The 20,633-nt window shown below is 58.9% G+C and overlaps 1 protein-coding gene across 1 annotated transcript in view; it reads right to left on the reverse strand.

The window, feature by feature from the left end:
* The window catches only part of LOC144952150 (uncharacterized), a 23,010-nt gene extending 2,722 nt beyond the window's left edge, over positions 1 to 20,288 (reverse strand). Inside the window, exons 1-9 of the mRNA XM_078882554.1 lie at positions 17,464 to 20,288; positions 17,222 to 17,352; positions 15,155 to 16,631; positions 14,871 to 15,067; positions 14,391 to 14,801; positions 10,571 to 10,727; positions 6,504 to 6,631; positions 4,970 to 5,124; positions 3,134 to 3,237 (exon numbers count right to left, since the gene is read on the reverse strand). Coding sequence (XP_078738680.1) covers positions 3,134 to 3,237; positions 4,970 to 5,124; positions 6,504 to 6,631; positions 10,571 to 10,727; positions 14,391 to 14,801; positions 14,871 to 15,067; positions 15,155 to 16,631; positions 17,222 to 17,352; positions 17,464 to 17,830 — 3,127 coding nt within the window. The 5' untranslated portion in view covers positions 17,831 to 20,288. The remainder of the gene's footprint in view (positions 1 to 3,133; positions 3,238 to 4,969; positions 5,125 to 6,503; positions 6,632 to 10,570; positions 10,728 to 14,390; positions 14,802 to 14,870; positions 15,068 to 15,154; positions 16,632 to 17,221; positions 17,353 to 17,463) is intronic.
* Between the last annotated feature and the right edge of the window lie 345 nt (positions 20,289 to 20,633).

A 20,633-nucleotide genomic window follows, 5' to 3' on the forward strand; every position in this document is an offset into this window, starting at 1 on the left:
CCGGGTACCCGATACCCGTACCCGATACCCGGCTACCCGGCCGGGTACGGGTAGCCGGGTAGCCGTTTGCGACCCTGGTGCGGCCGGGTACGGGTACGGGTAGGCCGTGAGTCACTGATGAGTCACCGTTTGTCACTCGTTTCCCAACGTCTTGTCTCTTCTCACAATTCAAGTTCCTAGAATCAACCCACCCGCGCCTGCAACATGGCTTCATCCCAGAGGTCGCAATCGGGTACCCGATACCCGTACCCTACCCGATACCCGGCCGGGTACGGGTACGGGTAAGGAATCAAAACCCGTTTGCGACCTCTGGTGTGGATTCAGGAGACGTCGGAGACAGTTCTTGAAGGCAACTCTATTCATTAAGCCACCACGCTCGGCAGTGCAGTCCATGAATACTCTGGGTTATAGTCCTACAGTACCGCTGTCTGGGTGAGCCACTGCCTCAGGGCTGACTCACCTTGACACAGAACTAGACTCAGGGTCCTCCTGCACCGCTTTCTGGGTGAGTCACTGCCTCTGGACTGACTCACCCTGACACAGAACTAGACTCAGGGTCCTCCTGCACCGCTGTCTGGGTGAGCCACTGCCTACAGACTGACTCACCCTGACACAGAACTAGACTCAGGGTCCTCCTGCACCGCTTTCTGGGTGAGTCACTGCCTCTGGACTGACTCACCCTGACACAGAACTAGACTCAGGGTCCTCCTGCACCGCTGTCTGGGTGAGTCACTGCCTCAGGGCTGACTCACCCTGACACAGAACTAGACTCATGGTCCTCCTACACCGCTGTCTGGGTGAGTCACTGCCTCAGGGCTGGGTATCAGGTAGGGTACGGGTATCGGGTACCTGATTGCGACCTCTGGGATGAAGCCATGTTGCAGGCGCGGGTGGGTTGATTCTAGGAACTTGAATCGTGAGAAGAGACAAGACGTTGGGAAATGAGTGACAAACGGTGACTCACCAGTGACTCACGGCCTACCCGTACCCGGCCGGGTACGGGTAGCCGGGTATCGGGTAGGGTACGGGTATCGGGTGACCCGGTTGCGACCCTCTGCTACAAGGACGTCGGGCCGGGGTTTCCCAGCGTCTCACCGCTGAGCCGCACAGAGGAGTCCCGGCCCTGGTAAGCACAGCGGGGCTGGGGGTCTCAGGGCCCTACCTCGCATCTCTGCGGCTTCGGCCTTCAACTGGGTCCAGATCGGCTGGGGAGGTGCCCTTTCATGCCACTTGCTCATCGAGGGGGGGGGGCTGCGTGGGATCCTAGATCCCACGCAGCCCCCCCCCCTCCCCCGTTGGGGTCGCCGAGGGGCTTAGGTGTGTGGGATCCTGCCCTAGATGGTAAGTGTGGCCCATCTAGGGCGCTACACAGGCTACACGGGGCATCTCTCTGTCTTTGTGTGTGTGTGTGTACGGTGTGAAAAAAGTTGAAGATACACACATACATGGGAAATCCATTGTCTTTGTGTGTGTGTGTGGCGGTGTGTGTGTGGGTGTGTGTGTGTGTGTGCGTGGCGAAGTGTTAGCGAGCGAGTGAGTGAGTTAGCGAGCGAGGGAGCCAGTTAGCGAGCGAGTGAGGGAGTGAGCCAGTTAGTGAGTGAGGGAGCCAGTTCGTGAGCGAGTTAGCGAGCGAGAGAGCGAGGGAGGGAGCGAGTGAGTAAGCGAGAGAGCGAGTGAGGGAGCGAGCGAGCCAGCCAGTTCGCGAGGGAGTGAATGAGTTACTGAGCGAGGGAGCGAGCGAGGGAGCAAGCGAGTTAGTGAGGTAGCGAGTGAGAGAGCGAGCGAGTGAGAGAGCGAGATAGTGAGTGAGACAGTGAGGGAGCGAGCGAGTGAGATAGTGAGACAGCGAGGGAGCGAGTGAGTGAAAGAGCGAGTGAGTGAGTGAGAGAGCGATTGAGTGAGCGAGTGAGTGAGCGAGCGAGTGAGGGAGCGAGCGAGTGAGCGAGCGAGCGAGTTAGTGAGAGAGCGAGTGAGCGAGTGAGGGAGCGAGCGAGTGAGCAAACGAGTTAGTGAGGGAACGAGTGAGTGAGCGTGCGAGTTAGTGAGAGAGTGAGCGAGCGAGTTAGTGAGCGAGTGAGTGAGCGAGCGAGCGAGTGAGTGAGAGAGTGAGCGAGTTAGTGAGTGAGATAGTGAGTGAGTGAGCGAGTGAGTGAGTGAGACAGCGAGCGAGTGAGCGAGCGAGTGAGTGAGTGAGTGAGCGAGTGAGCGAGTGTGTGAGCGAATGAACGAGTGAGTGAGTGAGCGAGTGAGCGAGTGAGAGAGCGAGTGAGAAAGCGAGCGAGTGATTGAGCGAGTGAGCGAGCGAGTGAGTGAGTGAGTGAGCGAGCGAGTGAGCGAGCGAGTGAGTGAGTGTGGTGGTCGCCCACTGGCTACCGAGGTTGCAGGCCTGCCCGCTGAGTGAGTACAGCTGCTGCTGGTAGCTCCAGTCCAGAGTGAGCGAGTGAGTGAGCGAGTGAGTGAGCGAGTGAGTGAGCGAGTGAGTGAGCGAGTGAGTGAGCGAGTGAGTGAGCGAGTGAGTGAGCGAGTGAGTGAGCGAGTGAGTGAGCGAGTGTGGTGGTGGTCACCCCCTGTCTACCGAGGTTGCAGGCCTGCCCGCTGAGTGAGTACAGCTGCTGCTGGTAGCTCCAGTCCAGAGTGAGCGAGTGAGTGAGCGAGTGAGTGAGCGAGCGAGTGAGCGAGCGAGTGAGCGAGTGTGGTGGTCACCCCCTGTCTACCGAGGTTGCAGGCCTGCCCGCTGAGTGAGTACAGCTGCTGCTGGTAGCTCCAGTCCAGAGTGAGTGAGTGAGCGAGTGAGTGAGCGAGTGAGTGAGCGAGCGAGTGAGCGAGTGTGGTGGTCACCCCCTGTCTACCGAGGTTGCAGGCCTGCCCGCTGAGTGAGTACAGCTGCTGCTGGTAGCTCCAGTCCAGAGTGAGTGAGTGAGTGAGCGAGTGAGTGAGCGAGTGTGGTGGTGGTCACCCCCTGGCTACCGAGGTTGCAGGCCTGCCCGCTGAGTGAGTACAGCTGCTGCTGGTAGCTCCAGTCGAGAGTGAGTGAGTGAGTGAGCGAGTGAGTGAGCGAGTGAGTGAGCGAGTGAGTGAGCGAGCGAGTGAGCGAGTGAGTGAGCGAGTGTGGTGGTGGTCACCCCCTGGCTACCGAGGTTGCAGGCCTGCCCGCTGAGTGAGTACAGCTGCTGCTGGTAGCTCCAGTCCTCGTCCGAGGGGCTCGAGATCACGAAGAGACGACGTCGCCAGCGGAATCTGTCGGGGCCCACGTACGGTGTGAAAGAAGTTCAACACACACACACAGACACACACAGACACACACACAGACACACACACAGACATACACACAGACACACACACAGACACACACACACACAGCACAGTTGGCTACGTACGGTGCGAAAGAAGTTCAACGTGCATACAGATACATACGGAGGAAATTGATTGCAGCCAAATAGTGTGAATGCTTGACGTTGATTCTAAATGTGGAGGGGTCGGGATTGAACCCACGACCTCCTGTGTACCAGGCGAGGTAGTCAACATCTCTCAGTGTCTGGGATTGAACCCACGACCTCCTGCGTACCAGGCGAGGTAGTCAACATCTCTCAGTGTCTGGGATTGAACCCACGACCTCCTGCGTACCAGGCGAGGTAGTCAACATCTCTCAGTGTCTGGGATTGAACCCACGACCTCCTGCGTACCAGGCGAGGTAGTCAACATCTCTCAGTGTCTGGGATTGAACCCACGACCTCCTGTGTACCAGGCGAGGTAGTCAACATCTGCTGGCCACCGTGACGTGTCACAGCGCGACCACCACCGCCGCTGCGCTGGACACGTGGCCAAGGTGAAGAGTTCAATGTGCAGAGTTCAAGGTGCAGAGTTCAAGGTGAAGAGTTCAAAGGTGCAGAGTTCAAAGGTGCAGAGTTCAAAGTGCAGAGTTCAATGTGCAGAGTTCAAGGTGCAGAGTTCAAGGCGAAGAGCTCAAAGGTGCAGAGTTCAAGGTGCAGAGTTCAAGGTGAAGAGCTCAAAGGTGCAGAGTTCAAAGTGCAGAGTTCAAGGTGAAGAGTTCAAGGTGCAGAGTTCAAGGTGTAGACACCGGCAACCTCTCCTCCGTCGCGGGGGGCGAGGGGGATGGGCTCACCGGGGGGTGAGGGGCTCACCGAGGGGGAGGGGCTCACTGGGGGGCGAGGGGGAGGGGCTCACTGGGGGGCGAGGGGGAGGGGCTCACCGGGGGGCCAGGGGGAGGGGCTCACCGGGGGGTGAGGGGGAGGGGCTCACCGGGGGGCGAGGGGCTCACCGAGGGGGAGGGGCTCACTGGGGGGCGAGGGGGAGGGGCTCACCGGGGGGCGAGGGGGAGGGGCTCACCGGGGGGGAGGGGGAGGGGCTCACCGGGGGCGAGGGGCTCACCGAGGGAGGGGGGTCACCGGGGGGCGAGGGGGAGGGGCTCACCGGGGGGCGAGGGGGAGGGGCTCACCGGGGGGCGAGGGGGAGGGGCTCACCGGGGGGTGAGGGGGAGGGGCTCACCGGGGGGCGAGGGGCTCACCGAGGGGGAGGGGCTCACTGGGGGGCGAGGGGGAGGGGCTCACCGGGGGGCGAGGGGGAGGGGCTCACCGGGGGGGAGGGGGAGGGGCTCACCGGGGGGCGAGGGGCTCACCGAGGGGGGCTCACCGGGGGGCGAGGGGCTCACCGAGGGGGAGGGGCTCACCGGGGGGCGAGGGGGAGGGGCTCACCGGGGGGGAGGGGGAGGGGCTCACCGGGGGGCGAGGGGCTCACCGAGGGGGGCTCACCGGGGGGCGAGGGGGAGGGGCTCACTGGGGGGGAGGGGGAGGGGCTCACCGGGGGGCGAGGGGCTCACCGAGGGGGAGGGGCTCACTGGGGGGCGAGGGGGAGGGGCTCACCGGGGGGTGAGGGGGAGGGGCTCACCGGGGGGCGAGGGGCTCACCGAGGGGGAGGGGCTCACCGGGGGGCGAGGGGGAGGGGCTCTCACCGGGCGAGGAAGTTCTCGAGGGAGCGTAGGGGGCGATCCTCCTGGGTGCAGGAGCTCCCCTCGCGCTTCTCTCGCTCCATCTCCCGCAGGCGCGACGGGAACGTGTCCACCAGCGCAAACACGGCCGCCATCGCGATCGGTACCTCGTAGTATTGCTGAGGGGGGGGGGGGGGGTCACGTGATGAGTGAGGGGGGGGGGGACACGTGATGAGTGGGGGGGGGAACACGTGATGAGTGGGGGGGGGGACACGTGATGAGTGAGGGGGGGGGACACGTGATGAGTGGGGGGGGGACACGTGATGAGTGGGGGGGGACACGTGATGAGTGGGGGGGGGACACGTGATGAGTGAGGGGGGGGGGACACGTGATGAGTGGGGGGGGGGACACGTGATGAGTAGGGGGGGGGACACGTGATGAGTGGGGGGGGACACACGTGATGAGTGGGGGGGGGGACACGTGATGAGTAGGGGGGGGACACGTGATGAGTGGGGGGGGGGGACACGTGATGAGTGGGGGGGGGACACGTGATGAGTGGGGGGGGGACACGTGATGAGTGGGGGGGGGACACGTGATGAGTGGGGGGGGGGACACGTGATGAGTGGGGGGGGGGGGACACGTGATGAGTGAGGGGGGGACACGTGATGAGTGGGGGGGGTCACGTGATGAGTGGGGGGGGGGGACACGTGATGAGTGAGGGGGGGACACGTGATGAGTGGGGGGGGGGGACACGTGATGAGTGGGGGGGGGGGGACACGTGATGAGTGGGGGGGGGGACACGTGATGAGTGAGGGGGGGACACGTGATGAGTGAGGGGGGGACACGTGATGAGTGGGGGGGGGGACACGTGATGAGTGGGGGGGGGACACGTGATGAGTGGGGGGGGGTCACGTGATGAGTGGGGGGGGGGGACACGTGATGAGTGGGGGGGGGGACACGTGATGAGTGAGGGGGGGACACGTGATGAGTGGGGGGGGGGGACACGTGATGAGTGGGGGGGGGGGACACGTGATGAGTGGGGGGGGGGGGGACACGTGATGAGTGAGGGGGGGACACGTGATGAGTGAGGGGGGGACACGTGATGAGTGGGGGGGGGACACGTGATGAGTGGGGGGCGGGGGACACGTGATGAGCGGGGGGGGGGACACGTGATGAGTGGGGGGGGGGCACGTGATGAGTGGGGGGGGGGGACACGTGATGAGTGGGGGGGGGGGACACGTGATGAGTGGGGGGGGGACACGTGATGAGTGGGGGGAGGACACGTGATGAGTGGGGGGGGGGCACGTGATGAGTGGGGGGGGGACACGTGATGAGTGGGGGGGGGGGACACGTGATGAGTGGGGGGGGGGGGACACGTGATGAGTGGGGGGGGGACACGTGATGAGTGGGGGGGGGGACACGTGATGAGTGGGGGGGGGACACGTGATGAGTGGGGGGGGGACACGTGATGAGTGGGGGGGGATGACACACTCTGGACCCAGGACCACCACCACCACCGCCACCACCGCCACCACCACCACGGTCACACCGCGCGTACCTTGACCTTCATGTCCAGGTCGGTGAGCACCATGAAGAAGTGGTTGTAGGTCATCCCAAACTCCTTGCGAAGCTCCAGCACGAGGTCGGGGCGAAGAGCCTCGCTGACCCGCAGCGACTTCTCGTTCTCTGCCGCGGAAGGGGAAAGCGACAATCACCGTCAATCACCGTCGATCACCGGCACGTACGTTGTGTGTGTGCACGTACGTTGTGTGTGTGTAGGTACATTGTGTGTGTGTACGTACGTGTGTACGTACATTGTATGTGTGTACGTATGTGTGTACGTACGTGTGTACGTACATTGTACGTGTGTCCGGCAAAAACAACCCCCTACCTCCCCGTGGTGCCGGACGGGCAACGCTGTCGTGGACAGTGCTGTGGGGGGGGGCGGGCCAATTCCGATTGGCCTCTCCCCTCAGGGCGTTTGTGACCACCACAGCGGCTAAATGGGGGCTCTGGACGGGTACGAGGGGCTGGTAACACCTCCACCTTCAATACATCACCACTAAACCACGTGGAGAACAGCTAATTAATAAGCTTGTGCCGGAGGCCCCGGGGGGACAGGCGTCAATGACGTCTCCTGGCCAAACTCCATCTGGCGGAGCCAGGAGATTGAATCCTTACCCTCGGGGCTCCTCCAGAATCAACGAAAAGCCACTAAGTGTGGCCACGTGGAATGTTCGAACGCTCACTGCGGAGGAGAGGCTGCCACTCCTCTGTCGGGAGCTGGACCGGTACCGCCTGGATCTCTGTGGCATTCAGGAGGTCCGGTGGACCGGCTCTGGCTCCTGCCACCATGAGGGGTGGACAGTCCTCTACTCGGGGCAGGAGACTGCCAAACAACAGGGTGTGGTTCTTCTTCTGAACAAAAGAATGAAGGGGACGTGGGAGCGTGGCGGTGAGGTGTGGGAAGCTGTTAGCCCCAGGCCACTTTGGGCTCACCTCCCATCAACCAGAGGCGAGGAGTGGTGGTCGTGGTTACGTATGTCCCCACCGAAGACGAACATCTGTGGAGGGATGCAGGCAAGGCCGATGAGTCAGATGCCTTCTATGACCTCCTGTCACAGGTGCTGGCTAAAGTGGCCACTCGGGATAGAGTCATCCTGTTGGGTGACTTCAATGCCCGAGTTGGTCATGATGCTGGCACCTGGTCTGGAGTGATTGGAAGGCATGGGCCAGATCAGCTCAATAACAACGGTCGGAGGCTGCTAGATTTTTGTGCAGCCCATGGGCTTGTAATTACCAACACGCTGTTCCGGCATCGTCGCATCCACACAACATCATCGATGCATGCCGCGTCCAGGCAAGAACATCTGCTGGACTACATAGTGATGGACCAGCGGATGCGAGCCCATGTCCTTGACACCAGGACCTACCGTGGAGCTTATCTGCCCTCTGACCATCGATTTGTCATCTGTAAGATGCGCCTGCCATTCTTCCACTCCGGTGGTGGGTGTACACCCAGGACCCCATTCCAACCTAAGGTGGCCTGGTCTCAGCTAGCTGATGGAAGTTGCAAGCGAGAATTTCATCATCTCTTGCGGCTGGGGTTGGCATCGTCCCCCACTCCTCCTGATGTCGAGGGTAAATGGGCGAGGTTTAGGACTGTGAGTCATGCAGTTGCAATGATTGCTTTGGGTACACAGTCCAGACCTCCCCAGAAACCCTGGCTGACAGACGAGTTATTCAGGCTGGATGAGAAAAAGCGACAGGCCCACTAATTGTCTACAGCATCCCACATCAGAGAATGAGGAGGCTTACCGCAGCCTTCGCTCGGAGGTTCGGAGAGCCGTGAGGCGCTGCAAAGATGGTTGGTGGTCGCGGGTTGCTGAGGAGATGGAGTCTGCCTCAGTGGCCCGTGATTACAAATCGCTCTTTAACTCCATCAAAAAAGAAACCTGCAGCGCCACACCAATTACCATCATTAGGGGAAAGAACGGTGATCCAATCTCCGACCTCCAGGAACAGGTTTGCAGATTTGCTGAGCATTTCTGTGAGGTCCTGGGGGAGGGGAAATCCCTCAGCCTGGAAAACATCGTGGGACAAAGTGGGGATGACCCTGCTGAGGCTGCGGTGCCTCAAATATTGGAAGAAGTCACCCCCTGTGAGTGGCTGGCTGAGGTGCCATCTGATGAGGAAGTACTGAGGGCGATCCGGAGTCTGAGACCAGGAAAGGCACCGGGCAGAGATGATCTCCCTAGCGAAATGCTAAGGGAGGGTGGCGTTTGTGCGCAGACTGCCCTACATGACATCATAACAACAGTCTGGACCACTGGACAGGTTCCGCAGGATTGGAAGGATGCCCTGGTTGTCCCCCTCTTTAAGAAGGTGGACCGCACAGACTGTAACAACTACAGGGGCATCTCACTCCTCAGTGTGCCGGGAAAGGTCCTGGCAAGGATTATTCAACATCGCCTTGCTCGGCATGCGGTTTCAGGAAAGGGCGGTCCTGCACAGATGCCATATTTTCTGTCCGTCTGCTATAGCAGAGGTGTAGGGAATTCCAACAAGACCTACATCTCTGCTTTATTAACCTGGTCAATACCATCAGTAGGCCTGGGCTCTGGGTTGTTCTTCGTGCTTTTGGAGTCCCTGACCCTCTGCTCATGCTCATTAAGGACCTTCATGATGGTGAGCAGGCCCGGGTAAAACTACGTGGCCGGGAGTCAGAGCCATTCCCTGTACACCTTGGGGTGCGACAGGGTTGTTCTCTGGCTCCCACATTATTAAACATCTATTTCGACCACGTAGTTCATGAAGCCTTCAGTAGCTGTACCGGTGGAATTTCCATCTGGTACAGATACAATGGGAGGCTGATCGATGCTCGGGTGTGGTCAAGGGATGGCTCCCTATTGGTCAACCACGTTATGTATGCCGACGACCTGGTAATTGCGGCTCACTCAGAGGAGGAGTTGGAGACGCTGCTGCTGAAACTGGAGCGTGCCACTAAGAGGTGGGGCTTTACCATCAGCCCCACCAAAGCGAAGCACCTGCCTGGGTATTTTGTACCATCCGCCACTCCACCCGCACAACTCCCAATCGGTGATGGGGCAGTTGTGGAGAGAGTGGAGAGTTTCCCATACCTGGGCAGTGTGCTCATGACCGGCTCCGGTTTAAGAGCAGAGGTTTCACTCTGAATCAGTCGAGCGGCAATATCTTTTCATCGGTTGCGTAACGCTGTGTGGAAGCTGCCTGGTCTGTCGCTCCGCACGAAGCTTCGGGTCTTCTCGGCCACGGTCATTTCCTCCCTTCTCTACGCTTGCGAAACGTGGACCCCCCTAATGGAGCATCGTCGCCGATTATAAACATTTAGGCTGGCCTGCCTACGATCAATCCTGGGTTCAACCAGGCTGGATTGTGTGAGGAGCTCACAAATCCTCGAAAGATCTGGACAAAGTCCTATCGGTGAGCTCCTCCGGCAGGCAAGGCTGCTTTGGCTGGGTCATGTAGCCCGCATGCCCAGCCACCGCATGCCTAAACAGCTTTTGTTCGGCCGGATCGAGGGGGCTAAACGGGCGCGGCACGGGCTAGAGAAGAGATGGAGTGATGTGGTACAGGAGGACGTGGAGCTGAGTGGACTTGCCGATGACCGGTACCAGCGGTGTCAAGATCGGCCTCTTTGCAGGAGGCTCGTGAAGGACGCTGATACTGGGCAGTTGGAGGCAGTCGCCCTCCAACAACAACGGAGGGCGGAGGAGTGACGCTCACAACAACGAGCGGAGCGCCGGGTGGCTAAAGCACAGCAAGTTGGCACAGTAGGGGACACAGGTGGTGCATCAGCCAGTCATCTCGGTCATCTCAGTCAGTCGACCCGTGGCACCTGGGTCTGCCCCGTGACCTCCTGCCAGCGGGCGTTCGACACTTCACGTGGCAGCCTCAACGTGCACATGGCCTGGCACAAGCGTCGTGGTGACGTCACTGCCACTTAGTGGCGAATGGCGGTTGTTGTTGTTGTTGTGTGCGCATTGGTAGTGTGTACGTACGTGCAAGTCGTTTATGCTACGTGGTTCATGTCAAGTGGTCTAAGTCACGCGGTTTACGCCGCCCGGTTCACGCGGCCGCGCCCACCCATCTGGTAGTGGTCCATGCGGAAGGAGCTGGAGGTCAGGTTGCCGATCATGGTGAGGATGGTGATCTTGCGAAGCGCCATCCGGCACACGTGCTCCAGGTACTCGTCGCGTTGCTGCGAGTACATGGCGCTGCGCTCACTCGGGGCGGTCAGTAGCTGCCGGAGGAGGAACACGCCGGAGAGAGGCGGACCGGGGGTGGGAGGGGGCGAAGATCCGACAATCGCGCAGTCAGAGATGCAGTGGAGTCGCACAGAGAGACGTAGACTCACACACAGAGACGTAGACTCACACAGAGACTCGCACAGAGACCCGTAGACTCACACAGAGAGCCGTAGACTCACACAGAGACCTGTAGACTCACACAGAGACTGATAGACTCACACACAGAGACTGATAGACTCATGCAGAGACCCGTAGACTCACAAAGAGATCCGTAGACTCACACAGAGACCCATAGACAGACCCATAGACTCACACAGAGACCCGTAGACTCACACAGAGAGCCGTAGACTCACACAGAGAGCCTAGACTCACACACAGAGACTGATAGACTCATGCAGAGACCCATAGTCTCACAAAGAGATCCGTAGACTCACACAGAGACCCATAGACAGACCCATAGACTCACACAGAGACCTATAGACTTACACAGAGAGCCATAGACTCACGCAGAGAGCCATAGACTCACACAGAGACCCACAGACTCACACAGAGACCCATAGATTCACAAAGAGACCCACAGACTCACACAGAGACCCATAGACTCACGCAGAGACCCATAGACTCACGCAGAGAGCCATATACTCACTCAGAGACCCGTAGACTCGCACAGAGAGACCCATAGACTCACGCAGAGACCCATAGACTCACGCAGAGAGCCATATACTCACTCAGAGACCCGTAGTCTCACACAGAGAGACCCATAGACTCACACGCAGAGACCCATAGACTCACGCAGAGACGTAGACTCACACAGAGAGCCGTAGACTCACACAGAGACCCGTAGACTCGGACACTTACACAGAGACCCATAGACTCATGCAGAGACTGATAGACTCACACAGAGAGCCGTAGACTCACGCAGAGACCCGTAGACTCACACAGAGAGCCGTAGACTCACGCAGAGACCCATAGACTCACACAGAGACCCACAGACTCACACAGAGACCCACAGACTCACACAGAGACCCATAGACTCACGCAGAGAGCCATAGACTCACACAGAGACCCATAGACTCACACAGAGACCAGTAGACTAACAAAGAGATCCGAAGACTCACACAGAGACCCATAGACTCACACAGAGACCCATAGATTCACGCAAAGACCCATAGACTCACACAGAGACCCGTAGACTCATGCAGAGACCCATAGACTCACGCAGAGAACCATAGACTCACACAGAGACCCACAGACTCACACAGAGACCCATAGACTCACGCAGAGACCCATAGACTCACACAGAGACCCGTAGACTCACACAGAGAGCTGTAGACTCACACAGAGAGCCGTAGACTCACGCAGAGACCCATAGACTCACGCAGAGACCCATAGACTCACACAGAGACCCATAGACTCACAGAGAGACCCATAGACTCACACAGAGACCCGTAGACTCACACAGAGAGCTGTAGACTCACACAGAGAGCCGTAGACTCACACAGAGACCCGTAGACTCACACAGAGACCCATAGACTCACGCAGAGACCCGTAGACTCACAGAGAGACCCATAGACTCACACAGAGACCCGTAGACTCACACAGAGAGCTGTAGACTCACACAGAGAGCCGTAGACTCACACAGAGACCCGTAGACTCACACAGAGACCCATAGACTCACGCAGAGACCCGTAGACTCACACAGAGAGCCATAGACTCACGCAGAGACCCATAGACTCACACAGAGAGCCGTAGACTCACACAGAGACCCATAGACTCACACAGAGACCCATAGACTCACACAGAGAGCCGTAGACTCACACAGAGAGCCGTAGACTCACACAGAGACCCATAGACTCACACAGAGAGCTGTAGACTCACACAGAGAGCCATAGACTCGTGTAGAGATAAACACAAAGACAAAGATCCCCGTATAGCCTCTAACAGACTCTTAGGGCAAGTGTTGCTAGAGAGCGCCTATGAAGGCTACCGGCACTGTGGCACACGAGGGGGTGGGTGGCCAACACCACGCCCGGCCGCCTTTGTCTCCCCAGTGGCGATGTTTGCTACACACCGCTACACCAGGTGCTCATTTGAGGCTAAGTCGACCTAGCGGAGGCCCAGGACCGGTGGTGTTGGCCGTGAGCGGGAATCGAACTTGGGTCGTCGGGTTCATAGAGCAGTGTAGCGCTAACCACCACACCCACCGCTCCCCACACACACGCACACACACACGCACACACACACATGCACACACACACACACATGCCCACACGCACACACACGTACACACACTTGCACACACACGCACACACACACACATGCCCACACGCACACACACATGCACACACACACATGCCCACACGCACACACTCGTACACACACTTGCACACACACGCACACACACACACATGCAACCACACATGCCCGCACACACACACATGCACACACACACACGCACACACACACGCACACACACATGCACACGTGCCCACACGCACACACATGCCCACATGCCCACATACACACACACATATGCACACACACACACACATGCACACACACATGCCAACATGCACACACACACACGCACACACACACACACGCACACACACATGCACACACACGCACACACACACGCACACACACATGCACACGTGCCCACACGCACACACATGCCCACATGCCCACATACACACACACATATGCACACACACACACATGCACACACACATGCCAACATGCACACACACGCACACACACACGCACACACACATGCACACGTGCCCACACACATGCCAACACGCACACACACGCACACACACACACGCACACACGCACACGTGTTACTCATCATCTTCAGAGAGAGCGCCCGACTTGCAACGTCAACAGCTTCCCAATGCAAAACAGACCCAGAGAGGGAGGGGGGGGGGTGACTCAGGGGGCGGGTGAAGGGGGGGCCGAGGCGATGTTAGGGGTAGCTCCAGGACTCGTGTCTGATTGGCTAACCGCGCTGTGTGTGTGTTGAACTTCTTTCGCACCGTACGTAACCAACCGCGCTGTGTGTGTGTTGAACTTGGTAAGAGGTTTTTACCCTTTCGACTGGTACAAAAACTGACCCCTTTATACAAGGCATCATGTTTGCAATAACCCTTTTAACTGGTACAAAAACGGACACCTTTATACAAGGCATCATGTTTGCAATAACCACAACACAAACAGTCAAGATGCAAACAAAAAGAAACAACTCTGATGATGATAATGATATGCACTGTCCTTGAAGTTGATTGGTCCACACCCGAGACAGCTTTTCTTAGAGCCTAGTCTCACATGGTGTTGGACCAGATGACGCCAAAAGGCGCACAACTCAAAGACAGCGCACTATCAGAGCATTGAGAGCTCGGGGTACGCATTTACACTATGAGACATCTCCTTTACCAGTGGCAAAATATATATTGCTAGAACCTTGTTATAATCTCGTTAGAATATTGTTATAATCTTGTTAGAATCTTGTTATACTTTCATTAAAATCCTGTTATAATCTAGCGAGAATCTTGTTAGAATCGTATTATAATTTTATTAAAATCTTGTTAGAATATTGTTATAATATTAGTGTGTGTCGAACTTCTCTCGCACGGCGGGTGCGGTGAGTCTCTCACCAGGAGGCGACGCTTGTTGTGGAACTGCTGCAGGAAGGCGGCGAGCGAACGCGTCGCCGGCTTCCTCTCCGGCTTCTTCCGCTTCTTCTCCTTCTTGGCGGGGGCTTTCTTACCTCCACCTCCACCACCTCCACCTCCTCCTCCACCTCCTCCACCTTTCCCGGCCCTCCTGTCCCCGGGCTTGGCCTGCGCTGGTGGTCTTGGCGTGCGTCTCTCCACCTCCTCGGCACGGCCCTTGCCGCCGGTGGCGACGCCCGCGGCCGGCTTCCTCTTGCCGCCGCCACCACCACCACCAACGCCACCACCGCCACCACCAACGCCACCACCAACGCCACCACCACCAACGCCGCCACCGCCACCACCAACGCCACCACCACCAATCCCGCCAACGCCACCACCACCAACGCCGCCACCACCGCCACCGCCACCGCCACCACCAACGCCGCCACCACCACCGCCCTTATCCCCCTTTTTGTTCACCGCCACCGCCACCGCCACCTCCTCCTCCACCTTCTTTTTGTTCGTCTTGTCCACCCGCGTGGAAGCTTCGGTGCCGACGTGCGGCGACTTCTCCCGCTCGCCGCCGTCGCCGCCGCCGCGTCGCCCGCCCGTCTCCGGCTGTGCCGCCTCCTCCTCCTCCCGGCTCGCTCCCTGCTCCTCTTTCGCGACCCCCCCCCCTCCGACGTCCGACTCCGCAGACGACGCGGGGACCTCCCCACCTCCTCCACCTCCTCCACCTCCTCCACCTCCTCCTCCTCCTCGTCGTCGTCCGTCGCCATCGTCGCCGCGGCCGTCGTCGGAGGCCCTCGCGGTCGTCGCGGCGACGGGCGCCGGGCGAGGCCGAGCGGGCGCGGTGGGAGCCGGAGGAACGGTCGTGACCTCCCGGGTCGTCGCCGTCGCCGTGGTGGTGGTGGTGGTGGTGGTCGGTGGCGGTGGTGGCGTCGTGGTTGTGGTTGTTGTCGTGGTCGTCGGTGGCGTTGTGATAATGGGAGAGCCGTTACCACCACCAGCACCACCAGCACCACCACCATCAGCACCACCAGCATCACCACCACCAGCACCACCACCACCACCAGCATCACCATCACCACCAGCACCACGTAGCCTCTCTAGCCGGCTGACGATCAACCGGCGCAGCATCTCCTTCCTCTCCGCCACCCTCTCCCCCTCCTCTTCCTCCTCCGGCTGTCCCCGCGGCCTGCTCTGGGACTCCTGGCTGCCGTGGCCCTCCTGACTTCCTATTGGCTGGCTGTCCTGCCTTCCTATTGGCTGGCTGTCCTGCCTTCCTATTGGCTGGCTGTCCTGCCTTCCTATTGGCTGGCTGTCCTGCCTTCCTATTGGCTGGCTGTCCTGCCTTCCTATTGGCTGGCTGTCCTGCCTACCTACCGGCTGACCATTCTGTCTGCCCATTGGCTGACTCTCCTGCTTGCCTACCAGCTGGCTCTCCTGCCTTCCCGCCGGTTGACCCTCCTGCCTACCCGCTGGCTGACCATTTTGTCTGCCCATTGGATGGCTCTCCTGCCTTCCTATTGGCTGACCATTCTGTCTGCCCATTGGTTGACCCTCCTGCCTCCCCGCCGGCTGACCCTCCTGCCTCCCCGCCGGCTGACCCTCCTGCCTCCCCGCCGGTTGACCATTCTGTCTGCCCACCGGCTGACTCTCCTGCCTACCTACCGGTTGACCCTCCTGCCTCCCCGCCGGTTGACCATTCTGTCTGCCCACCGGCTGACTCTCCTGCCTACCTACCGGCTGACCCTCCTGCCTCCCCGTTGGTTGACCCTCCTGCCTCCCCGCTGGTTGACCCTCCTGCCTCCCCGCTGGTTGACCCTCCTGCCTCCCCGCCGGTTGACCCTCCTGCCTCCCCGCTGGTTGACCCTCCTGCCTCCCCGCTGGTTGACCCTCCTGCCTCCCCACTGGTTGACCCTCCTGCCTCCCCGCCGGCTGACCCTCCTGCCTCCCCGCCGGTTGACCATTCTGTCTGCCCACCGGCTGACTCTCCTGCCTACCTACCGGTTGACCCTCCTGCCTCCCCGCCGGCTGACCACCTCGTCTGCCGGGCGCGAGGCGGCCATCCCCGCGGCCCCCCGCTCCCCCGCCCCCCTCCTGGCCCTCGACTCCGGCGGCCTTGCACCGCTCCACGAAGCCACGCTGGCGCAACTTCTCGACGCGCCGCGCCGGCAGGCGGTCCACTGTCTCCAGGATGGCCTCCAGCCTCACCGGGTAGGGGTACCGCTCCTGCACCTGAAGGTCAACGCGCGCACGGGCACACGGGCACACACACACACACACACACGTAGCAGGGTTGGTTACGTACGGTGCGAAAGAAGTTCAACACACACTCACAGCACGGTTGGCTACGTACGGGTACGGGTATCGGGTACCCGATTGCGACCTCTGGGATGAAGCCATGTTGCAGGCGCGGGTGGGTTGATTCTAGGAAACTTGAATTGTGAGAAGAGACAAGACGTTGGGAAATGAGTGACAATCACGGTGACTCACCAGTGACTCACGGCCTTCCCGTACCCGGCCGCACCAGGGTCGCAAATGGCTACCCGTACCCGGCCGGGTACGGGTAGCCGGTTATCGGGTAGGGTACGGGTATCGGGTACCCGGTTGCGACCTCTGCCGCACCAGCTACTCATTCGAGATCGACTCGGCCTAGTCGAGGCCCCGGGACCGGTTCCGACAATCGCCACACGTGTTGTCCGCGAGCGGGAATCGAACCCGCGGTCGTCGGGTTCCACAGCCGACGGCTACCCCCCACCGCTCCCCACGTCTCTCTCGCTCGCTCGCCACGTCTCTCGCGCTTGCGGAGTCGCTTGCGGTCACACCTGCAGGTTCTTGCGCAGCACGAGCATGCCGAACTTGCCCTTCTCAAAGTTCAGGTAGGAGAGCAGCCTGGGCACCAGCTCGGCGCTCACGCCGGCGCGCACCACGCGGCCCTCGTCCGTGATGCGCCGCGAGATGCCGGCGGCGGTTTGGTGCTCGACCGTCGTGCCCCCCTCGTCCGTTCCTCCTTCTCCGCCTCCACCACCTCCTCCACCTCCTCCTCCACCTCCTCCTCCACCTCCTCCTCCACCACCTCCGCCGCCGCCGCTCTCGAACAACACGAGTTGGTGGAAGTGCCTCTCCGCCAGCTCGCAGTAGACCTCGGCCTTCATGAGGCTCTCCATCAGACGGAAGTACCCGTCCGTCGGCCGGGGCGCCTTGATGACCCAGAGGCGACGGACCCCGCCGCCTGACAGCTCGGCCAGGAAGCGGGCGGCCGCTGAGCGCGGCTGCGGTTGCGGCGCTGGCGCCGTGCGGGATGGTGCGCTCTCAGCTGATGATGATAGTGCTGATGATGATAGTGCTGCTGATGATGATGATGCTGCTACGCTTCCCTGCGTGAGCAGCAGCAGCAGCAGCAGTTGGAGGGGGCAGCGCCCGTCGCTAGGCATGACGGTCGGGCACCGCGGGTCGATCGGGAAGGCGTCGGATGCGTGGCGGACACTCGTTGGCGACGTCACGAACTTGTTAGATCACTCGCTAGGTCACGAGGTCACTAGGTCACTTGCGAGGTCACGAACTCACTCGCTCACTCGCTAGGTCACGAGCTCACAAACTCACTCGCTAGGTCACGAACTCACTGGGTTACTTGCGAGGTCACGAACTCACTAGGTCACTCGCTAGGTCACGAGCTCACTAGGTCACGAACTCACTCGTTCACTCGCTAGGTCACGAGGTCACGAACTCACTCGCTCACTCGCTAGGTCACGAGGTCACGAACTCACTCGCTCATTTGCTAGGGCTCGAACTCGCTAGCTCACGAACTCACTAGCTCACTCGCTAGGTCACAAACTCACGAACTCACTAGCTCACTCGCTAGGTCACAAACTCACGAACTCACTAGCTCACTCGCTAGGTCACGAGGTCACGAACTCACTAGCTCACTCGCTAGGTCACAAACTCACGAACTCACTAGCTCACTCGCTAGGTCACGAGGTCACGAACTCACTCGCTCACTCGCTAGGTCACGAGGTCACGAACTCACTCGCTCACTCGCTAGGTCACGAGGTCACGAACTCACTAGCTCACTCACTAGGTCACGAACTCACGAACTCACTAGCTCATTTGCTAGGTCACGAGCTCACTAGCTCAATAGCTCACTTGCTCGCTTACACTCTAGCTGACTCGCTATTTCACTATCTCACTCGCTCACATTCTAGCTCCGTAACTCACATTGTAGCTCACTATCTCACTCACTCGCTCACTCGCTCGCTATCTCACTCACTCACTATCTCACTCACTAGCTCACTCACTCACTCGCTCACTAGCCCACTCACGAGCTCATTCACAAGCTCACTCACATGCTAGCCCAATAGCTTCCTCGCTCACTCACTATCTCACTATTTCACTCACTAGCTCACTCAATAGTTCACTCGCTCACTCACTCACTCAATGTCACTCACTCGCTCACTCACTAGCTCACTCAATGTCACTCGCTCACTTCACCAGCTCACTCAATAGCTCACTCGCTCACTCGCTCACTCACTCGCTCATCAATGTCACTCACTCGCTCACTCACTAGCTCACTCAATGTCACTCACTCGCTCACTCAATAGCTCACACATGAACTTACTCGCTCGCTCGCTCGCTCACTCACTCAATAGCTCACTCACTAACTCGCTCACTCAATAGCTCACTCACTAACTCACTCGCTCACTCAATAGCTCACACATGAACTCACTCGCTCGCTCGCTCACTCACTCACTCAATAGCTCACTCACTAACTCGCTCACTCAATAGCTCACTCACTAACTCACTCGCTCACTCAATAGCTCACACATGAACTCACTCGCTCGCTCGCTCACTCACTCACTCAATAGCTCACTCACTAACTCGCTCACTCAATAGCTCACTCACTAACTCACTCGCTCACTCAATAGCTCACTCATGAAGTCGCTCGCTCGCTCGCTCACTCACTCACTCAATAGCTCACTCACTAACTCGCTCACTCAATAGCTCACTCACTAACTCACTCGCTCACTCAATAGCTCACACATGAACTCACTCGCTCGCTCGCTCGCTCACTCACTCACTCAAGAGCTCACTCACTAACTCGCTCACTCAATAGCTCACTCACTAACTCACTGGCTCACTCAATAGCTCACACATGAACTCACTCGCTCGCTCGCTCACTCACTCACTCAATAGCTCACTCACTAACTCGCTCACTCAATAGCTCACTCACTAACTCACTCGCTCACTCAATAGCTCACACATGAACTCATTCGCTCGCTCGCTCACTCACTCACTCAATAGCTCACTAACTCGCTCACTCAATAGCTCACTCACTAACTCACTCGCTCACTCAATAGCTCACACATGAACTCATTCGCTCGCTCGCTCACTCACTCACTCAATAGCTCACTCACTAACTCACTCGCTCACTCAATAGCTCACTCACTAACTCACTCGCTCACTCAATAGCTCACTCATGAAGTCGCTCGCTCGCTCACTCACTCACTCAATAGCTCACTCACTAACTCACTCGCTCACTCAATAGCTCACTCACTAACTCACTCGCTCACTCAATAGCTCACTCATGAAGTCGCTCGCTCGCTCACTCACTCACTCAATAGCTCACTCACTAACTCACTCGCTCACTCAATAGCTCACTCATGAAGTCGCTCGCTCGCTCACCTCGCTCACTCAATAGCTCACTCACTAACTCACTCGCTCACTCAATAGCTCACTCATGAAGTCGCTCGCTCGCTCACTCACTCACTCAATAGCTCACTCACTAACTCACTCGCTCACTCAATAGCTCACTCACTAACTCACTCGCTCACTCAATAGCTCACTCATGAAGTCGCTCGCTCGCTCACTCACTCACTCAATAGCTCACTCACTAACTCACTCGCTCACTCACTCAATAGCTCACTCACTAACTCACTCGCTCACTCAATAGCTCACTCATGAAGTCGCTCGCTCGCTCACTCACTCACTCAATAGCTCACTCACTAACTCACTCGCTCACTCAATAGCTCACTCACTAACTCACTCGCTCACTCAATAGCTCACTCACTAACTCACTCGCTCACTCAATAGCTCACTCACTAACTCACTCGCTCACTCAATAGCTCACTCGTGAAGTCGCTCGCTCGCTCACTCACTCACTCAATAGCTCACTCACTAACTCACTCGCTCACTCAATAGCTCACTCACTAACTCACTCGCTCACTCAATAGCTCACTCACT

The sequence above is a fragment of the Lampetra fluviatilis genome, chromosome 66 (genome assembly GCF_964198595.1).
Source record: "Lampetra fluviatilis chromosome 66, kcLamFluv1.1, whole genome shotgun sequence".
In the NCBI taxonomy this organism is placed as follows: Eukaryota; Metazoa; Chordata; class Hyperoartia; order Petromyzontiformes; family Petromyzontidae; genus Lampetra; species Lampetra fluviatilis.